This window comes from Zophobas morio, unplaced genomic scaffold, assembly GCF_036711695.1.
Source record: "Zophobas morio isolate AGI-343-1 ecotype UQ-CSIRO unplaced genomic scaffold, CSIRO_AGI_Zmor_V1 ptg000014l, whole genome shotgun sequence".
NCBI lineage: Eukaryota > Metazoa > Arthropoda > Insecta > Coleoptera > Tenebrionidae > Zophobas > Zophobas morio.
In genome coordinates, this window is record NW_026972119.1 from 23990949 (window position 1) to 24010237 (window position 19289).

Consider the following 19289-nt stretch of genomic DNA (forward strand, 5'->3'; position numbering starts at 1 on the left):
GAATGAATCAACATTCACAAAAAAAATCGAAGATATAGAAAAGCTGATTCGAAAAACTTGTTTTTTAAAGATCTCAAACCAAGATTTTTTAAATATTCAGTTTCACTAAAATTTTTTAAATCTTCGACAAAATAATCTTGTTATTTTGGCGTTTCTGGGAAAATGGTAAGAACTTTCGAAGAAATGAAGCCGAAAAACACTCAGCACTCAGGAAAATCGATATGAACAGACGGGACTTTTTAAATAATTTTCGAAATTGCTCAGAAAATGGTCGAAAATTTCTAGTTTTGGAAAAATTGAGCTTTCGTCGAAGTTATCTATTAATTCACAAAACAAAATGGGTATATATCTATCTTGAGAAAGTAAAACATAGGTTCCTGATGTTTCTAGATTAAAATTTTCGAAATGTGGTGTTTTAGAGTCAAATTTTTAAGTTATCACAAAAATTACAATGTCTCATTTTCACGATTCTAGAAATATGGTAGGAATTTTCAAAGTCGTCAAGCTGAAAAGCACTTCACAAGGTCGAAATCATTAAAAGAAACGGATTAAACAATTTTTGGGAGTGCTTAGGAAAATATCAAAAATTTTGTACATTACGTTTATCGAGAAATTGAGCTTTTTCGAGATTGCATCAACATTCACAAAAAAAATCGAAGATATTGAAAAGCTGATTCGAAAAACTTGTTTTTTAAAGATCTCAAACCAAGATTTTTGAAATATTCAGTTTCACTAAAATTTTGGAAATCTTCGACAAAATGACCTTGTTATTTTGGCGTTTCTGGGAAAATGGTAAGAACTTTCGAAGAAATGAAGCCGAAAAACACTCAGCACTCACGAAAATCGATATAAACAGAAGGGACTTTTTAAATAATTTTCGAAATTGCTCAGGAAATGGTCGAAAAGTTCATGTTCTCCAAAAATTGAGCTTTCGTCGAAGTTATCTATTAATTCACAAAAAAATCTGGGTATATATGTATCTTGGGAAACTAAAACATAGGTTCTTGATGTTTCTAGATTAAAATTTGTGAAATGTTGTGTTTTAGAGTCAAATTTTTAAGTTATCACAAAAATTACTGTGTTTCATTTTCACGATTCTAGAAATATGGTAGGAATTTTCAAAGTAGTCAAGCCGAAAAGCACTTCACAAGGTCGAAATCATTAAAAAAAAAACGATTTAATCAATTTTTGGGAGTGTTTAGGAAAATGACAAAAATTTTGTACATTACGTTTATCGAAAAATTGAGCTTTCTCGAGATTGCATCAACATTCACAAAAAAAATCGAAGATATAGAAAAGCTGATTCGAAAAACTTGTTTTTTAAAGATCTCAAACCAAGATTTTTGAAATATTCAGTTTCACTAAAATTTTGGAAATCTTCGACAAAATAACCTTGCTATTTTGGGGTTTCTGGGAAAATGGTAAGAACTTTCGAAGAAATGAAGCCGAAAAAGACTCAGCACTCACGAAAATCGATATAAACAGAAGGGACTTTTTAAATAATTTCGAAATTGCTCAGGAAATGGTCGAAAATTTCAAGTTCTCGAAAAATTGAGCTTTCGTCGAAGTTATCTATTAATTCACAAAAAAATCTGGGTATATATGTATCTTGAGAAACTAAAACATAGGTTCCTGATGTTTCTAGATTAAAATTTTCGAAATGTTGTGTTTTAGAGTCAAATTTTTAAGTTATCACAAAAATTACAATGTCTCATTTTTACGATTCTAGAAATATGGTAGGAATTTTCAAAGTAATCATGCTGAAAAGCACTTCACAAGGTCGAAATCATTAAAAGAAACGAATTAAACAATTTTTGGGAGTGCTTAGGAAAATGACAAAAATTTTGTACATTACGTGGATCGAAAAATTGAGCTTTTTCGAGATTGCATCAACATTCACAAAAAAAATCGAAGATATAGAAAAGCTGATTCGAAAAACTTGTTTTTTAAAGATCTCAAACCAAGATTTTTGAAATATTCAGTTTCACTAAAATTTTGGAAATCTTCGACAAAATGAACTTGTTATTTTGGCGTTTCTGGGAAAATGGTAAGAACTTTCGAAGAAATGAAGCCAAAAAACACTCAGCACCCACGAAAATCGATATAAACAGAAGGGACTTATTAAATAATTTTCGAAATTGGTCAAGAAATGGTCGAACATTTTAAGTTCTCGAAAAATTGAGCTTTTGTCGAAGTTACGAAAAATCCAACAAAAAAAAACGGTATATTGTCTCCACAAATTGGATCATAAAACATAACCACCTGGGTGTTTCAGAAGAAGATTTTCGAAATACTGGGTTTTAAAGTAAAATTTCTAAAATTATCTTAAAAATTATCGTTTTTCATTTTGACGATTTTAAAAAAATGGTAGAAATTTCGAATGATGTGACTCCGAAAAGTACTTCAGAGGATAGAAATCAACAACAAAACTCTTTAATTTTTGGGAATGTTAAGGAAAATGTCAAGAATTAAGTACATTTATTCAAAATTGAGGTTGAAGATGCCTAAAAATTCACAAAAAAATATAAGATATACAAAAACTGAATCGAAAAACAACCTTTTAATGGTCGCAGATCAAGGTTTTCTAAATTTTCAGTTTCAGTAAAATTTTGAAAACCCGATAAAATTACTAGATGTCATTTAGGAGTTTCTGGAAAAATAGTAGGAATTTTCGGACAAATGAAGCCGAAAAATACGTACGAAAGTCGATATGAACAGAAGAAATTATTTAAATAATTTTTAGAAATAATCGTAAATAGTTGAAAATTTCATGTTCTCGAAAAACTGGAGCTTTTAGTTAAGTTATCTAGAGCTCCATAAAAAAATTCTGGGACATAAATATATCTCGACAAACTTACTGGATCCTAAAACGTCGCCTCCTAATAATTCCACACCAAGGTTTTCGTAATATGGGTTTAAAAGTCAAATTTTTTAATTGTCCCAAAAATGACCTTATTTTGTTTTTACGATTCTAGAAAAATGTTAGGAATTTTCAAAGAAGCGAAGCCGATGAAAATCAAAATCGACAGAAATAATTAAATAATTTTTGTAAATGCTCAGGGAAACAAAAAATTTCGTACATTTCATTTGTTGAGAAATTGAGCTTTCAACGAAATTACTTAAAAATCACAAAAAAATTGGGATATATTTTTAAATTATCACTAAAGTTAACGTATTTCATTTAGATGATTCTAGGAAGATTGGTAGGAATTTTCAAAGAAGCAAATCCGAAAAGCTCTTCAGAAAGTCGAAGTCAACAAAAGAAACTCTTTCACTAATTTTCCAAAGTTGTCAGGAAAATGTCAAAAATTTCATGCATTTCATATATTGAAAACTTGACCTTTGGCAAAGTTACCTAAAAATCTATAAAAAATTTTGGGATATATATCTCGGCCAGCTGAATCAAAAAATATAACCTATTAATGGCTCCAGATCAAATATCTAAAAATTGTGTTTCAAATTCTAATTTTTAAGATTTCCCAAAAATTACCGTTTTTCGTTTTGATGAATTTTCAAAGAAGTGAAGCTTAAAAGTACTTCAGAATGTGGAAATCAACAAAAGAAATTTTTAATCATTTTAGGAAATTCTCAGGAAAATCTCGAAAATTACATTTCTGGAAAAATGGAGCTTTTTTCGTAGTTGCAAACAAAATTCATAAAAAAGCTGAGATCGGACCAAGATTTTAGAGATATGTATTCAGATTCACCAAAATTTTTAAAATATCCGAAAGAATACCGTAAATCAATTTAGCGTTTCTGGGAAAATGGAAGAAATTTTCAAAGAAATGAAGCCAAAAAACACTCACGGAAGTCGATATGAAATACTCCTACTTTAAATAATTTTCGAAAACTTCAAGTACTGGAAAAATTGAGCTTTTGGCTAAGTTACCTAAAAACCCAAAAAGAAAGTCTGGGGTATGTATCTCGACAAACTGGATCGTAAAACGTAGCCTCCTAATGGTTCTGGACTAAGATTTTCGAAATAATCAGTTTCTGTAAAAATTAAAAAAAAAAAATTAAAAAAATTACCATGTCATTTTGGCGTTTCGATATCAACCAAAGAAATTCCTTAAATGTTCGGGAAATGTCGAAAACTACAAGTTTTTAATAAATTGAGCTTCTGGGATATATATCTCAACAAACTGAATCAAAAAACGTGCTCTGTAATAGCCCCAGGCTAAGATTTTCGAAAAATTGAGTTTCAAATTCGAATTTTTAAAATATCCCAAAAGTTGCAGTATTTCATTTTGGAAATTCTAGAAAAACGGTAAAAATAAAAAAAAAATGAAGCTGGAAAACACTGAAATATCGAAATCAACACAGGAAGCTCTTTAAATATCCAATTTTCGAAGGTGCCCATGAAAATGTCAAAAATTTCATAGATTTCATGTAACGAAAAATTGAGCTTTTGGTGAAGTAGATTAAGAATTCATATAAAATTCTGGATAGATAAACGGAATCGAAAAAATAACCTGCTGATGATCTCCGAGCAAAATTTTGGAAATATTCAAATTAAGTCAATTTTTGGAAATATTTCAGTTATTACCACAGGCCATTTTGGCGATTCTGGGAAAACTGTAGAAATTTTCGAAGAAACGAAGCCGAAAACACTCCTGGTGGATATAAACAGAAGAAATTTTTTAAATAAATTTTCGAAATTACCTAAAATCTAGAAAAAATCTGGGATATATATATCGAGAAATTGAATCGTAAAACAAGCCTCCAGATGGTTCCGGATTTTTGAAATATTGGGTTCTGATTTAAGATTTTTAAATTATTACAAAAATTACGGTATTTCTTCAAAATTTCAAATTTCCGAAAAATTGAGCTTTTGGCGAAAAAAATCTGAGATCTCGAAAAACTGGATCCTAAAACCTTACCTTTTGGTAGTTCTAGACTAAGATTTTCGAAATATATATTGGGTTTTAAAGTCCCATTTTTAAATTATCCCAAAAATCACCGTTTTTCATTTTGACGATTCTAGAAAAATGGGAGGAATTTTAATGAAGCCGAAAAGCACTTCAGAAGGTACAAATAAAAGAAACTCTTCAAATAATATTTTTGAAAATACTAAGAAAAATGTCAAAAATCTTGGACATTACATTTATTGAAAAATGAGCTTTTTTCGAAGTTGCATAAAAAATCACAAAAAATCTAAGATATAGGCACAAAAGTTGAATCGAAAAACATAGACGATTTTATGGTCTCGGATCAAGATTTTCGAAATATTGAGTTTCAGTAAAATTTTGAAAATATCTGAAAACATTATCATATGTTATTTCGGCGTTTCAGGGAAAATAGTAGAAATTTTTGAAGAAATGACGCCAAAGGACCCTCCCATAGGTTAATATCAACCAAAGACACATTTTAAATAATTTTCGAATATGGTCGGGAAATTGTAGAAAATTTCACTTTTGAAAAGTGAGCTTTTCGGCGAAGCTACATATAAATCCACAAAAAATTCTGTGATATATTTATATCTTGACAAGCTGAATTGAAAAATATAGACTGTTGATGCCTCCAGACCAAGATTTTCGAAAAATTGAGTTTAAAATTTTTCTTCTTTTGGTTTTTCAATTTTTGATTTTTTTTAATTTCTCGATTTTTCAATTTTTGATATTTTTACTTTGAAACTTCAAGCTTGTGGTTTTCCGATTTGCAATTTTTCGATGTTCATCTTGAATTATTCGAATTTTTAATTTTCATTTCTTAACTTCTTCACTTCTTCGATTTCTTAATTTCAAAGTACATTTTTAAATGTTTTAATTTTTCGCTGCTTCAATATCACAATTTTTTGATTTCCCGATATTTAGATTTTTAAATTTTTAATGTTTCAGTTTCTCGCTTGTTCAATTTTTAGTTTAAAATTTTTCGAGTTTACGAGTTTAAAATTTTCAGTTTCTAGATATTTTAAGTTTTCGATTTTTCATTTTTTCGAATTTTAATTGAAGCTGAAAAGTACTTCAGAAGATCGAAATCAACAAATGAAACTTTTTAAACAATTTTCGAAAGTGCTAAGGAAAATGTCAAAAATTTCTCATACTTATTTAAAAAAAGCTTTTGGTGAAGTTACTTAAAAATTCATACGAAATTTATTCCATCATTAAATATCCACTGGGTGTCCAAAAATTTTACGAAAAAATTATTTTAAATCTAAAAAATCAGAAAAAAAAGAAAACAAAACCCTCTACTCTATCTTCGCGCCATTTTCTCCCCCACCCAACCACATCAACCAACCCCCAATCATCCGTTACATCGTCCCACCTCCAACCTCCCGCGACAGGTTTCGTCAACCTGTCGCCCGGACCTCCTCAGCACTCGGGTCCGCGTTTCGGTTGTCTCCAAGAGCAAAAATCGCGGGATCCGGGTGCATCCTGCCACTTCCACAAGGTCAGCTCTTGCATCGGTGGTGGGGAGTCGGGTCTTAAGCTGCGGCCTGTGCAACGCAGGGGGTGACAAGGGTCCAGACAACACGAGGTCCGACCAGGTACGTACCCCAGGTAAACGCAACGGCGCGCCAGACACTTGCCGGATGGGTTCGCGCTAACTTCGGCTCCGGTCTTGATGCCATTACGCTGCCATTTAAATGGAATAACGCGGGAGAAATGCTTTCGGCGAGATTTTGTGCTGCTGTGTTGTGTGTTTGTGGAAATTGGAAGTGTTTTTGGTAAGTGGAGAGGTGGCGGTTTTGGGGGTTGGGGGTTGGCGGCGGGATTGGGGGTTGGAGGTGTTGTGGGGACGGGTAGGAGATAACCTATATGTCAGAATACGGGTTCGTTTTTGAGGGAAAATTTTTAATGTTTATCGTTACGTTATGTATTTTTTTGTTTGTTTGTTTATTTATTTTGTTACATATTTTATAAATAGTAGGTACGTTGTTGCTAATAATAATTAATAATGATGTTGCTACTAGTCAAATGTAGAGTGTGTTGGATTTTCCGTTTATCATTATTTTTTTTTTTTTTGTGTGTGTGTTAAGTGTCTGCTTAATTAGCATTACCTACTTCAAACAGGAATTTACCTGTTGGCCTTCAAACTTCATTAGTTTAAATTCAAACGATGGTTAGTCCGAATCATCTGTCCTAATTTACACTTCTTCAGTCGTTTGGTTACACTTAGCACTTAATAGTCAAAATACACACTGACTGTCAAAATTTAAATTTATTAATTGCTTCTGGAGTGTTATATATATTTTGTGTCAGTGATATATCCAGCTTTTTCGAACTTTTGATGATGATCTTCCGTTTATTATTATCGACTTTATTTATTTTTACGTTTACGGCAGCTTGAATTAACGTAAAGAGCTTTTAGGACATTATTTTATTCATGAACTAAGATATTTCTTCAGACCAATTTGACTATTACCCATGAAATTCAGAATTTTAAGAAAAATTATTATATGAAGAGAGATCTTCAAATATTTAAGCATAATTAAGATATTATTATCCACTAAACAATTTCGTTAATTTTTGACGAGCATTTTCAAAACAAAGTTTTTTTTGTTAATTTTTACTTTTAACCCAATATTTTGACTTTTTTTGTGGATTTTTAGATAACTTTGTCGAAAGTTCAATTTTTTAAGAATTTGAAATTTTCATTAGTTTCCCGAGCATTTTTGATAACTATTTAAAAATTGCTTTTGTTGAAATCGAAGTTGGGGATATTTTCAAAATTTGGCTGAAACTGAATATTTCGAAAAAATCTTAGTCCGAGACCATCAACAGGTTATATTTTTCGAGACAACTTGTCTATATTCCAGAATTTTGTATGAATTTTTGACAAACTTTGCAAAAGCCCAATTATTAATATATGAAATTTTTGAAAATTTTCTGCGACCTTCGAAAATTATTTAAAATTATTTTTTGGCTTCATTTCTTTGAAAATTTCTAGCATTTTCGCAAAATCGTCAAAATAACGTATGGTGATAATTGAGATATTTTCAAAAATTGAATTTTTAACCAACTTTTTCAAAAACTCAATTTTTCAATAGATGAAACAATTAATAATGAAATATTTTACTACCGCTTAGATATTATTATCTACTAATCAATTTCGCTGATTTTTGATGAGCATTTTCGAAAAAAGTTTTTTTGTTAATTTCTAATTTTAAGAGTGTTTTTGAGTCTCACTTCTAACTAAACTCCTAACAATTTCTAGAATATTTTAAAAATTCGACTTTGAAACACCATATTTCGATTTTTTTGTGGATTTTTAGATAACTTCATAGAAAATTCAATATTTGAAGAACTTGAAATTTTCTACAGTTTCCCGAGCATTTTCGAAAATTATTTAAAGAATTTCTTTTGTTGAAATCGAACTCCGGGAGTGTTTGTCTTTTTCTTTTTTTCTGAAAATTCCTACCATTTTCCCAGAATCGCCAAAATACCATCATGGATATTTTCAAAATTTGACGGAAACTCAATATTTCGAAAAAATCTTGGTCCGAGATTATCAACAGGTTATGTTTTTCGAGTCAACTTGTCCGTATCCCAGAATTTTGAATGAATTTTTAACTAAATTTCCCAAAAGCTCAATTTTTAGTAGATGGAATTTTTCTGGGAGCTTCGAAAATTATTTAAAATTATTTTCCAGCGTCATTTCTTTGAAAATTCCTACCATTTTTCCAGAATCGCCAAAATGAGAAAACCAATTTTTGGGATATTTTAAAAATTCGAATTTGAAACCCTATTTTTCGAAAAACAGGCTATATTTTTCGATTCAGATTGTGGAGATATAAATGTCAGATTTTTTGTGGAATTTTAAGTAACTTTGCCGAAAACTCAATTTTTCAAAAACTTGAAATTTTGGACAACTTTACGAGTACTTTCGGAAATAATTTAAACAGTTTTTTTGGTTGATATCGACCTCGGGCAATGTTTTTCGGGCTCAGTACTCCGAAAATTTCTACAATTTTCCCAGAATCGTCAAATTAACATATGGTGATAATTGAGATATTGTCAAAAATTAACTAAAGTGAATATTTACAAATTCTTGGTCGGAGACAATCAACACGCCGAGTTTTTCGATTCAGATTCTCTGTATCCCAGAATTTTTTTTGAATTTGTCTATATCACAGAATTTTTTATGAATTTTTAACCAAGTTTTTCAAAAAGTCAATTTTTCAATATATGATAAAATTATTACATAATGAGATATCCTCAAGTATTTTAGTACATATCATTAAGATATTATTATTCACTAAACAATTTCGTTAATTTTTGACGAGAATTTTCGGGAAAAAGTTATTTTTGTTGATTTCTACTTTTTAGGCGTTTTCCAGCTTCACTTCTGACTAAATTCCTAACATTTTCTAGAATATTATAAAAATTTGACGCTGAAACCCAATATTTCGATTTCTTTTTTGAATTTTTAGATAACTTCGTCGAAAATTCAATTTTTTAAGAACTTGAAATTTTCAATATTTTCCAGAGCATTTTAGAAATTTATTTAAATAATTTCTTTTGTTGAAATCGAACTTCGGAAGTGGTTGTCTTTGTCGTTTTGCTTGAAAATTCCTACCATTTTCCCAGAATCGCCAAACTAGTATACGGAATATTTTCAAAATTTGACTGAAATTTAATATTTCGAAAAAATCTTGGTCGGAGACCGTCAACAGACATGAATTTTTAACTAACTTTTCCAAAAGCTCAATTTTTAATGTATGCAATTTATAAGATTTTCCTGAGACCATCGAAAATTATTTAAAATTATTTTTCGGCTTCATTTTCTTGAAAATTTCTAACATTTTTCTAGAACCGTCAAAATGAAAAAGCAAATTTTCGGGATATTTTAAAAATTCGAATTTGAAACTCAATTTTTCCAAAAAACCTGGTCTGAAAGCATCAACAGCCTATATTTTTCGATTCAACTTGTGGAGATATATATCTCAAATTTTTTTTATGAATTTTTAAGTAACTTTGCCAAAAAAGCTCAATTTTTCTAAAACTTGAAATTTTGGACAACTGTACGAGTACTTTCGAAAATAATTTAATAGTTATTTTTTTTTATTGATATCGACCTTGGGCAGTGTTTTTCGGGCTCACTACTCCAAAAATTTCTACAATTTTCCCAGAATTGTCAAAATAACAGATGGTGATAATTGAGATATTGTCAAAAATTGACTAAAAGTGAATATTTATAAAATCTTGGTCGAAGACCATCAACATGCCGAGTTTTTCGATTCAGATTGTCTATTATATCCCAGAATTTTTTATGAATTTGTCTATATGGAAGAATTTTTTTATGAATTTTTAACCAACTTTTTCAAAAATCTCAATTTTTCAATATATAAAAAATTATTACATCATGAGATATCCTTAAATATTTTAGTATCATTAAGATATTATTATCCACTAAACAATTTGGTTCATTTTTGACGAGAATTTTCGGAAAAAAGTTACTTTCGTTGTATTCTACTTTTTAGGCGTTTTCCAGCTTCACTTGCGACTAAATTTTTAACATTTTCTAGAATAATTAAAAACTTCGACGCTGGAACCCAATATTTCGATTTCTTTTGTGAATTTTTAGATAAATTTGGAAGTGGTTGTCTTTGTCGTTTTGTCTGAAAATTCGTACCATTTTCCCAGAATCGCCAAATTAGCGTAAGGAATATTTTCAAAATTTGACTGAAATTGAATATTTTGAAAAAATCTTGGTCCGAGACCATCAAGAAACACAAATTTTTAACTAACTTTTCCAAAAGCTCAATTTTTAATGTATGAAATTTATAAGATTTTTCGGAGGGCTTCGAAAATTAATTAAAATTATTTTTCGGGTTCATTTTTTGGAAATTTGATAGCATTTTTCTAGAATCGCTAAAAATAAAAAGCCAATTTTTGGGATATTTTAAAAATTCAAATTTGAAACTCAATTTTTCCAAAAAACTTTGTCTGAAAGCATCAACAGGCTATATTTTTCGATTCAGCTTGTGGAGATATATATCTCAAATTTTTTTTATGAATTTTTAGGTACCTTTGCCGAAAGCTCAGTTTTTCAAAAACTTGAAATTTTAGAAAACTTTACGTACGAGTACTTTCGAATATAATTTAAAGATATTTTTTGGTTGATGCCATTTCTTCGAAAATTTCTACCATTTCTCCAGAATTGTCAAAATAACATATAGTGATAATTGCGATATTTTCAAAAATTGACTGAAAATTACTATTTATAAAATTTTGGTCAGCGACCATCAAAGTCCGAGTTTTTCGATTCAATCTGTCTATATCTCAGAATTTGTTATGAATTTGTCCATATCGATTTTTTTATGAATTTTTAACCAACTTTTTCAAAAACTCAATTTTTCAATGTAAGAAACAGTTAATAAGTTAATAATCAAATATTTTAGTATCACTAATACATATATTATTATTATCTAATAAACAATTTTTTTCTTTTGTTAATTTCTACTTTTAAGAGCGTTTTTCGGCCTCACTTCTTACTAAATTGCTAACATTTTCTAGAATATTTAAAAGATTCAGATGTGCAACACAACATTTCGATTTTTTTGTGAATTTTTAGATAACTTTTTCGAAAGTTCAATTTTTAAGAACTTGAAATTTTCAACAGTTTCCCGAGTGTTTTCGAAAATTATTTAACGAATTTCTTTTGTTGAAATCGAACTTTTTTTCGGAAAATTTTCCCAGAATCGCCAAAATGACATACGCATTATTTTCAAAATTTGACTGAAACTGAATATTTTGAAAAAATCTTAACCCAAGACCATCGACAGGCTGTTTTTCAAGTCAACTTGTCTGTATAAATTTTTAACCAACTCCAAAAGCTCAATTTTTAATATATGAAATTTATAAAATTTTTGATATTTTTTTGAGCACCTTCGAATTTCTTTTGTTGATTTCGACATTCTGAAGTGTTTTTGGACTTCATTTTTTTGAAAATTCCTATGATTTTTCTAAAATCGCCAAAATGAAAAACGTCAATTTTGGGGTATTTGAAAAATTCGCCGAAAGCTCAATATTTAAACACTTTTCGACAATTTATACAGCACTTTCCAAAATTATTTTCCGCTTGATTTCTTCTAAAATTTGCATTATTTACTCAGAATCCTTCTTTCTCACTTCCAACTAAATTTATAACATTTTACAGAATATTTAAAAAAATCGATTTTGAAAGGCAATATTTCGATTTTTTGTGGATTTTTAGATAACTTGGTCGAAAGGTAAATTTTTTTAAGAAGCTGAAATTTCTTTTTTGAAAATTTTCGAAAATGCTCAAGAAAATGTCAAAAATATATTTCATATATTAAAAATTGAACTTTTGGCGAAGTTACTTAAAAATCCACAATATCATAAAATCTCGTCGATAAATCGAATAGAAAAATATTTTTTTCATTTTGGCACTTCTAGAAAAATCGTAAAAATTTTCAAAGAAATGAAACCGAAAAACAATTCAGAATATATATAGAAATCAAGCAAAGTAACTCTCGAATAATTTTCGAAGGTGCCAAGCAAAATGTCAAAATTTTTGTACATTTCATATTGAAAAATTGAACTTTTGGCAGTTGTTTAAAAATTCATAGAAAATTCAGCCATGTCGACAAGCTGAATTGAAAAACATAGACCGTTGATGACCCCAGACCAAGATTTTCGAAAAAGTGAGTATCAAATTCGAATTTTTTAATTAAGTATTCCAAAAATTGCCGTTCTTTATTTTATCGATATCAGAAAAATGGCGAAAACTTTAAATTAAAGCCGAAAAACACTTCAGAATATCGAAATTATAAAAAGAAAGTTTTTAAATAATGTTTGAATCTGCTCCGGAAAATGTCAAAAATTTCATACTGAAAAACTGAGCTTTGGACAAAGTTGGTTAAAAGTTGTGGTCTAGAATCAAGATTTTCAAAATATTTACTTTTAGTGAATATTTCAATTATAATGCGTTATTTTGTGGATTCTGGGTAAATAGTAGAAATTTTCGCAGAAATGAAGGCGAAAATCACCACCGGAGTTGATATCAAAGAAACTCTTTAAATAATTTTCGAAAGTATTCCAGAATTTGTCGAAAAGTTTTTGAAAAATTGAGCTTTCGGTGAAGTTACCTAAAAATCCACATCAATTCTCGGACACATGATATATCTCGGCTAGCTGAATCGAAAAATAAAGCCTGTTGATTGCTCCAGATAAAGCTTTTCGAAAAATTGTGTTTCAAATCCGCATTTTTTTTAATACCTACTCCAAAAATTGCCGTTTTTCTTTTTGGCGATTTTAGAAAAATGGTAGGAATTTTCAAAGAAATGAAGCCGAAAAACACGTCAGAATATCGAAATATTCAGTTTCAGTCAAATTTTGAAAATGTCCCGTATGTTATTTTGGCGATTTTGGGAAAATGGTAGGAATTTTCAGACATAAAGAAAAAGACAAACACTCCCGAACTTCTATTTCAGCAAAAACATTTTTTTAATAATTTTGAAAATCCTCGGGAAATCATTGAAAAGTTTTTAAAAAATTGAGCTTTCGACGAAGTTATTCAAAAATCCACAAAAAATCAAATATTGGGTTTCGAAGTTGATTTTTTTAAATATTCTAAAAAATATTTAGAAGTTAGAAAAAAGGATTTTAGGTAAATAGTTGAAATTTTCGAAGAAATGAACGTGAAAATCACCCACAAAAATTGAGATTCAGATTCTAATTTTTCAAACATCCCAAAAATTGCCGTTTTTCATTTTGGTAGAAGAAAATCATTAAATAATTTCGAAGGTACTCAGAAAAATATCAGAAATTTAATGTATTAAAAATAGAGCTTTTACACAAGTTTACTAGAAAAACATAAAAGAAATTCTTTAAATTATATCAAATTTTTTTTTGTTGGATTCGATATTCTGAAGTGTTTTTCGGATTTATTTCTTTGAAAATTTCTACCATTTTCCAAGAATCGTCAAAATTTGGGAAATTTTAAAATTTCGAATTTGAAACTCATTTTTTAGAAAATCTTGGTCTAAAGTAATATTTATAGATTATTATTTATCTATATTTTTATGAGTGGGTTTGCACACAACAACCCCCGTTTGATACGTGTTATTACGGTCGTTAAAATTAATCCGAGGGGTGTCTTCCGAAAAGCCCAATGACGTAGCGATTGCCTAATCAAAACTAGATCTTCCCGAATAACTTATCGTCCTCAAACGGGCCCTTTTGTCGTTGGAGGGGTCCCAGGAAAGAAACCTGCCGGACACAAAACCTATGGGAAAAGTCGACACGGTCCCGTGCAAGGGGCGATTTAACTTCAGCTTACCGCCCGAATCCGTCTTGCGAGGCAAGATATCGTGTAAAATTCGTTCCCCTAAATCAGTTTGACGTTTCGCGGCGTTAATTTGGCGCGTTTTTATGGCGGCGCTGTCCATTAATTTTGCCTTAATTCGAGGATAGTTGATACCGAGGCGATTATTAACGGTGATGGAAACGCGGCGGATTTGCACACAATGCAATCGAGAGCGCTTAATTAATTTAATTGGGCTGGAAATGGGCTACGTGTAGCCGAATGCGGGTTTAATGAGTGTTTGCTGACGATTTTTACGGTTATTAATTTCCCCGAGAAGGGTGGCTAATCTTGGTATCCTGTTTGGTAAATACAATTGTTACACTTCGGGGTAAATCCGCTCCTGAATAAATATTTGGGAGCCGAGAGTGGAAAAGAGATTTAAGCTCCGTGTTAAATATAATGGCTGCTTTTTGGTTTCAAAGACCAAGCAAATCGAGTTTTTTTAGTTCGTGTCGACTTTGTAACTTTTTTCACGCCAGAAATGGTAATAACGCAAATAATATTTGTGTTGATTGTCATATTATGCAATATCATTCACGTAAATCAGATAGAGTAAAGGGCCCAAGATTGATCCTTGTCTTTAAGTTATCATTCAGTGATTGATTTTTGTTTGCTTGATTTACTTAAATTCAACTTAAACAAAAAAATCTTGATATGGCTGAATTTTTTACGAATTTTTAAACAATTTCGCCAAAAGTCAAGTTTTCGTTACGTTAAAAATTTTGACATTTTGCTTGGCACCTTCGAAAATTATTCAAGAGTTGCTTTTGTTGATTTCTATATTCTGAATTGTTTTTCGGCTTCATTTTTATGAAAATTTTTACGATTTTTTTGGAATATCATAAAATGTCGGTCTGGAGGCTATATTTTTCGATTGAATTGGAATTGAAATTTATAAAAATAAATTTATCCGATTTTTTGTGTATTTTTAAACAACTTCGCCACAAGTTCAGTTTTTCAATATATGAAATTTTCTTGAACATCTTCAAAAATTTTTAAAAAGTTAAAAATTTCAGCTTCTTAAAAAATTGAACACTTTCCAATGTTTATCAATATAAAACCTCCTTTTTTTCATTTCCATCTAATCAGAATCTTAATCTTGAATCTTGGAATCTATAATTTAGAATAAAGAAATCCAGAGTCTAAAATCTTGAAATCTAAAATCTTAGAATTTAGAATTTTGGAATCCAGAAAGTTGGACTCTTGAATCTTGGAATCTAGAATCTTGGAACACAAAGTTTTGGAATCCAATATCTTGAAATCTGGAACCTCGAATCTAAAATTTCGGAATCTAAAACCATGAAATCCTGTAATCTATAATCTTGATATCTAGGATCTAGGAATCTAGGATCCTGAAATCTAGAATCTTAGTATTTTGAAACTTGGAATTTCAAAACTTAAACGTAGAACTTAAAATATATTACACATTAAGAATTCTGGATCATAGAATTCAAAAATTTGGTGCTTTCTAGAATCCTGGCGTCTGGAATCCGGAAATCAAGAATCTCTGAAATTAAGATATTAAAATCTAAAATCTTAGAATCTAGAATCTTGGAATTCAAAGCCTTGGAATCGAAAATCTTGAAATCTACAATTTGGACTTTCGGAATCTAGAACCTGGGAATTAGAATCCACTAATGTGGAATATCGGAATCTAAAACCTCGGAACCCTGTAATCCATAATCTTGAAATCTAGAATCTTGTAATCTATAATCTTAGAATCTAGGATTCTGAAATCTAGAATCTTAGTATTTAGAAGCTTGGACTCTGGAAATCAAGAATCTCGGAATTTAGAATTTTTGAATCTAGAATGTTGGAATTTATAATCTAGAATATTGGAATTCAGACTCCAAAATCTTGAAATTCAGAATCTTATTGGAATTCAGAATTTTAGGGTCCAAAGTCTTGGAATATAGAATTGGGACTCTCGGAATCTAGAACCTCGACACTAGAATCCAGTAATATACAATATCGGAATCTAAAACCTCAGAATCCTGTAATCTAGAATCTTAGAATCTGGGATCCCTTAATCTAGATTCTTGATATTTAAAAGCATGGAATTTCGAAACTAAAACGTAGAACTGACAATGAATTTAGAATTCTGGATCATAGAATTCAAGAATTTGAGACTTTCTAGAATTTTGGCATCAGGAATCTTGGAATCTGTAATCGAAAATACTGGAATCCAGAATCTAAAATCTTGGAATCTAGAATCCTGAAATTTTGAAATATCGGAATCCTGTAATCCATTATCTTGAAATCTAGAATCTCGTAATCTATAATCCTAGAATCTAGGATCCTGAAATCCAGAATCTTGGTATTTAGAAGCTTGGACCCTGAAAATCAAGAATTTCTGAACTTAGAATCTCAGAATTTAAAATTTTTTAATCTAGAATCTTGGAATTTATAAACTAGAATATTGGGATCCATACTCTAAAATCGTGAAATCTAGAATCTTATTGGAATTGAGAATCTTGGAACTCAGAATCTTGGAATCCAAAGTCTTGGAATCTAGAATTTGGGCTTTCGGAATCTAGAACCGCGAAATTAGTATCCTGTAATATAGAATATCGGAATCTAAAACCTCAGAATCCTGTAATCTATAATCTTGGAATGTAGAATTTCGTAATCTAGAATCTTAGAATCTGGAATCCTTAAATCTAGAATCTTGATATTTAGAAGCATGGAATTTCGAAACTAAAACGTACAACTGAAAATGAATTTAGAATTATGGACAATAGAATTCAAGAATTTGAGACTTTCTAGAATTTTGGCATCGGGAATCTTGGGATCTAGATTCTTGAAATCTGTTATCGAAAATATTGGGATCCAGAATCTAAAGTCTTGAAATCTTGAATCCTGAAATTTTGGAATATCGGAATTTAAAACCTCGGAATTCTGTAATTTTTAATCTTGAAATCTAGAATCTCGTAATATATAATCCTAGAATCTAGTATACTGAAATCTAGAATCTTAGTATTTAGAAGCTTGGACTCTGGAAATCAAGAATCTCTAAACTTAGAATCTTGGAATTTAGAATTTTTTAATCTAGAATCTTGGAATTTATGATCTAGAATATTGGGATCCAGACTCTAAAATTTTGAAATCTAGAATCTTATTGAAATTCAGAATCTTGGAACTCAGAATCTTGGGGTCCAAAGTCTTGGAATCTAGAATTTTGATTCTCGGAATCTAGAACATCGAAACTAGAATCTCGGTTATAGAATATGGGAATTTAAGACCTCAGAATCCTGTAATCCATAATCTTGGAATCTAGAATTTCGTAATCTATAATCTTAGAATCTGGGATCTTATAATCTAGATTCTTGATATTTAGAAGCATGGAATTTCGAAACTAAAACGTAGAACCGAAAATTAATTTAGAATTCTGGATGATTGAATTCAAGAATTTGAGACTTTCTAGAATTTTGGTATCCTGAATCTTGGGATCTAGAATCTTGGAATCTGTAATCCAAAAAAATTGGGATCCAGAATCTAAAATCTTGAAATCTTGAAATTTTGGAATATCGGAATCTAAAACCTCGGAACTAGAATCCAGTAATGTAGAATATCGGAATCTAAAACCTCGGAATCCTGTAATCCATAAACTTGAAATTTAGAATCTTGTACTCTATAATCCTAGAATCTAGGATCCTGAAATCTAGAATTTTAGTATTTAGAAGCTTTGACTCTAAAAATCAAGAATCTCTGAACTTAGAATCTCGGAATTTAGAATTTTTTAATCTAGAAACTTGGAATTTATAATCTAGAATATTGGGATCCAGACTCTAAAATCTTGAAATCTAGAATCTTACTGGAATTCAGAGTCTTAGTATTTAGAAGATTGGAATCTGGAAATTAAGAACCTTTGAACTTGGAATCTAGAAATTTTTAGTCTAGAATATTGGAATCTATAATATAGAATCTTGGAACTCAGAATCTTGGGATCCAAAGTCTTGGAATCTAGAATTTGGACTCTCGGAATCTAGAACCGCGAAATTAGATTCCTGTAATCCATAAGCTTGGAATCTAGAATTTCGTAGTCTAGAATCTTAGAATCTGGGATTCCGAAATCTAGAATCTCGATATTTAGAAGCATGGAATTTCAAGACTAAAACGTTGAATTCGAAATATATTACACACTAACAATTCTGGATTATAGAATTCAAGAATTTGAGACTGTCTAGAATTCTTGCACCTGGAATTTGGAAATCAAGAATCTCTGAATTTAGAATATTAGAATCCAAAATCTTGAAATTAGAATCTAGAATCTTGGAATTCAAAACCTTGGAACGCAGAATCTTGGGATCGAAAATCTTGAAATCTACAATTTGGACTTTCGGAATCTAGAACCTCGGAACCAGAATCCAGTAATGTAGAATACCGGAATCTAAAACCTCGGAATCCTGTAATCCATAATCTTGAAATCTAGAATCTCGTAATCTATAATCTTAGAATCTAGGATCCTGAAATCTAGAACCTTAGTATTTAGAAGCTTGGACTCTGGAAATCAGGAATCTCGGAATTTAGAATTTTTTAATCTAAAATCTTGAAATTTATAATCTAGAATATTGGGATGCAGACTCTAAAATCTTGAAATCTAGAATCCTATTAGAATTCAGAATTTTGGGGTCCAAAGGGTTGGAATCTAGAATTTGGACTGTCGGAATATAGAATCTCGAAACTAGAATCCCGTAATATAGAATATCGGAATTTAAAACCTCAGACTCCTGTAATCCATAATCTTGGAATCTAGAATTTCGTAATCTAGAATCTTAGAATCTGGGATTCCTTAATCTAGAGTCTTGATATTTAGAAGCATGGAATTTCGAAACTGAAACGTAGAACTGAAAATGAATTTAGTATTCTGGATCATAGAATTTAAGAATTTGAGACTTTCTAGAATTTTGGCATCTGGAATCTTGGGATCTAGAATCTTGGAATCTGTAATCGAAAATATTGGGATCCAGAATCTAAAATCTTGAAATCTAGAATCCTGAAATTTTGGAATATCG

The 19289-nt window shown here is 30.1% G+C and overlaps 1 protein-coding gene across 1 annotated transcript in view; it reads left to right on the forward strand.

Annotated features, from left to right (window-relative positions):
* Positions 1 to 19289, forward strand: part of Psgef (Protostome-specific GEF) — a 149595-nt gene that overhangs the window by 2664 nt on the left and 127642 nt on the right. Inside the window, exon 2 of the mRNA XM_064055984.1 lies at positions 6284 to 6487. Within this exon, the coding sequence (XP_063912054.1) occupies positions 6284 to 6487 (204 nt within the window). The remainder of the gene's footprint in view (positions 1 to 6283; positions 6488 to 19289) is intronic.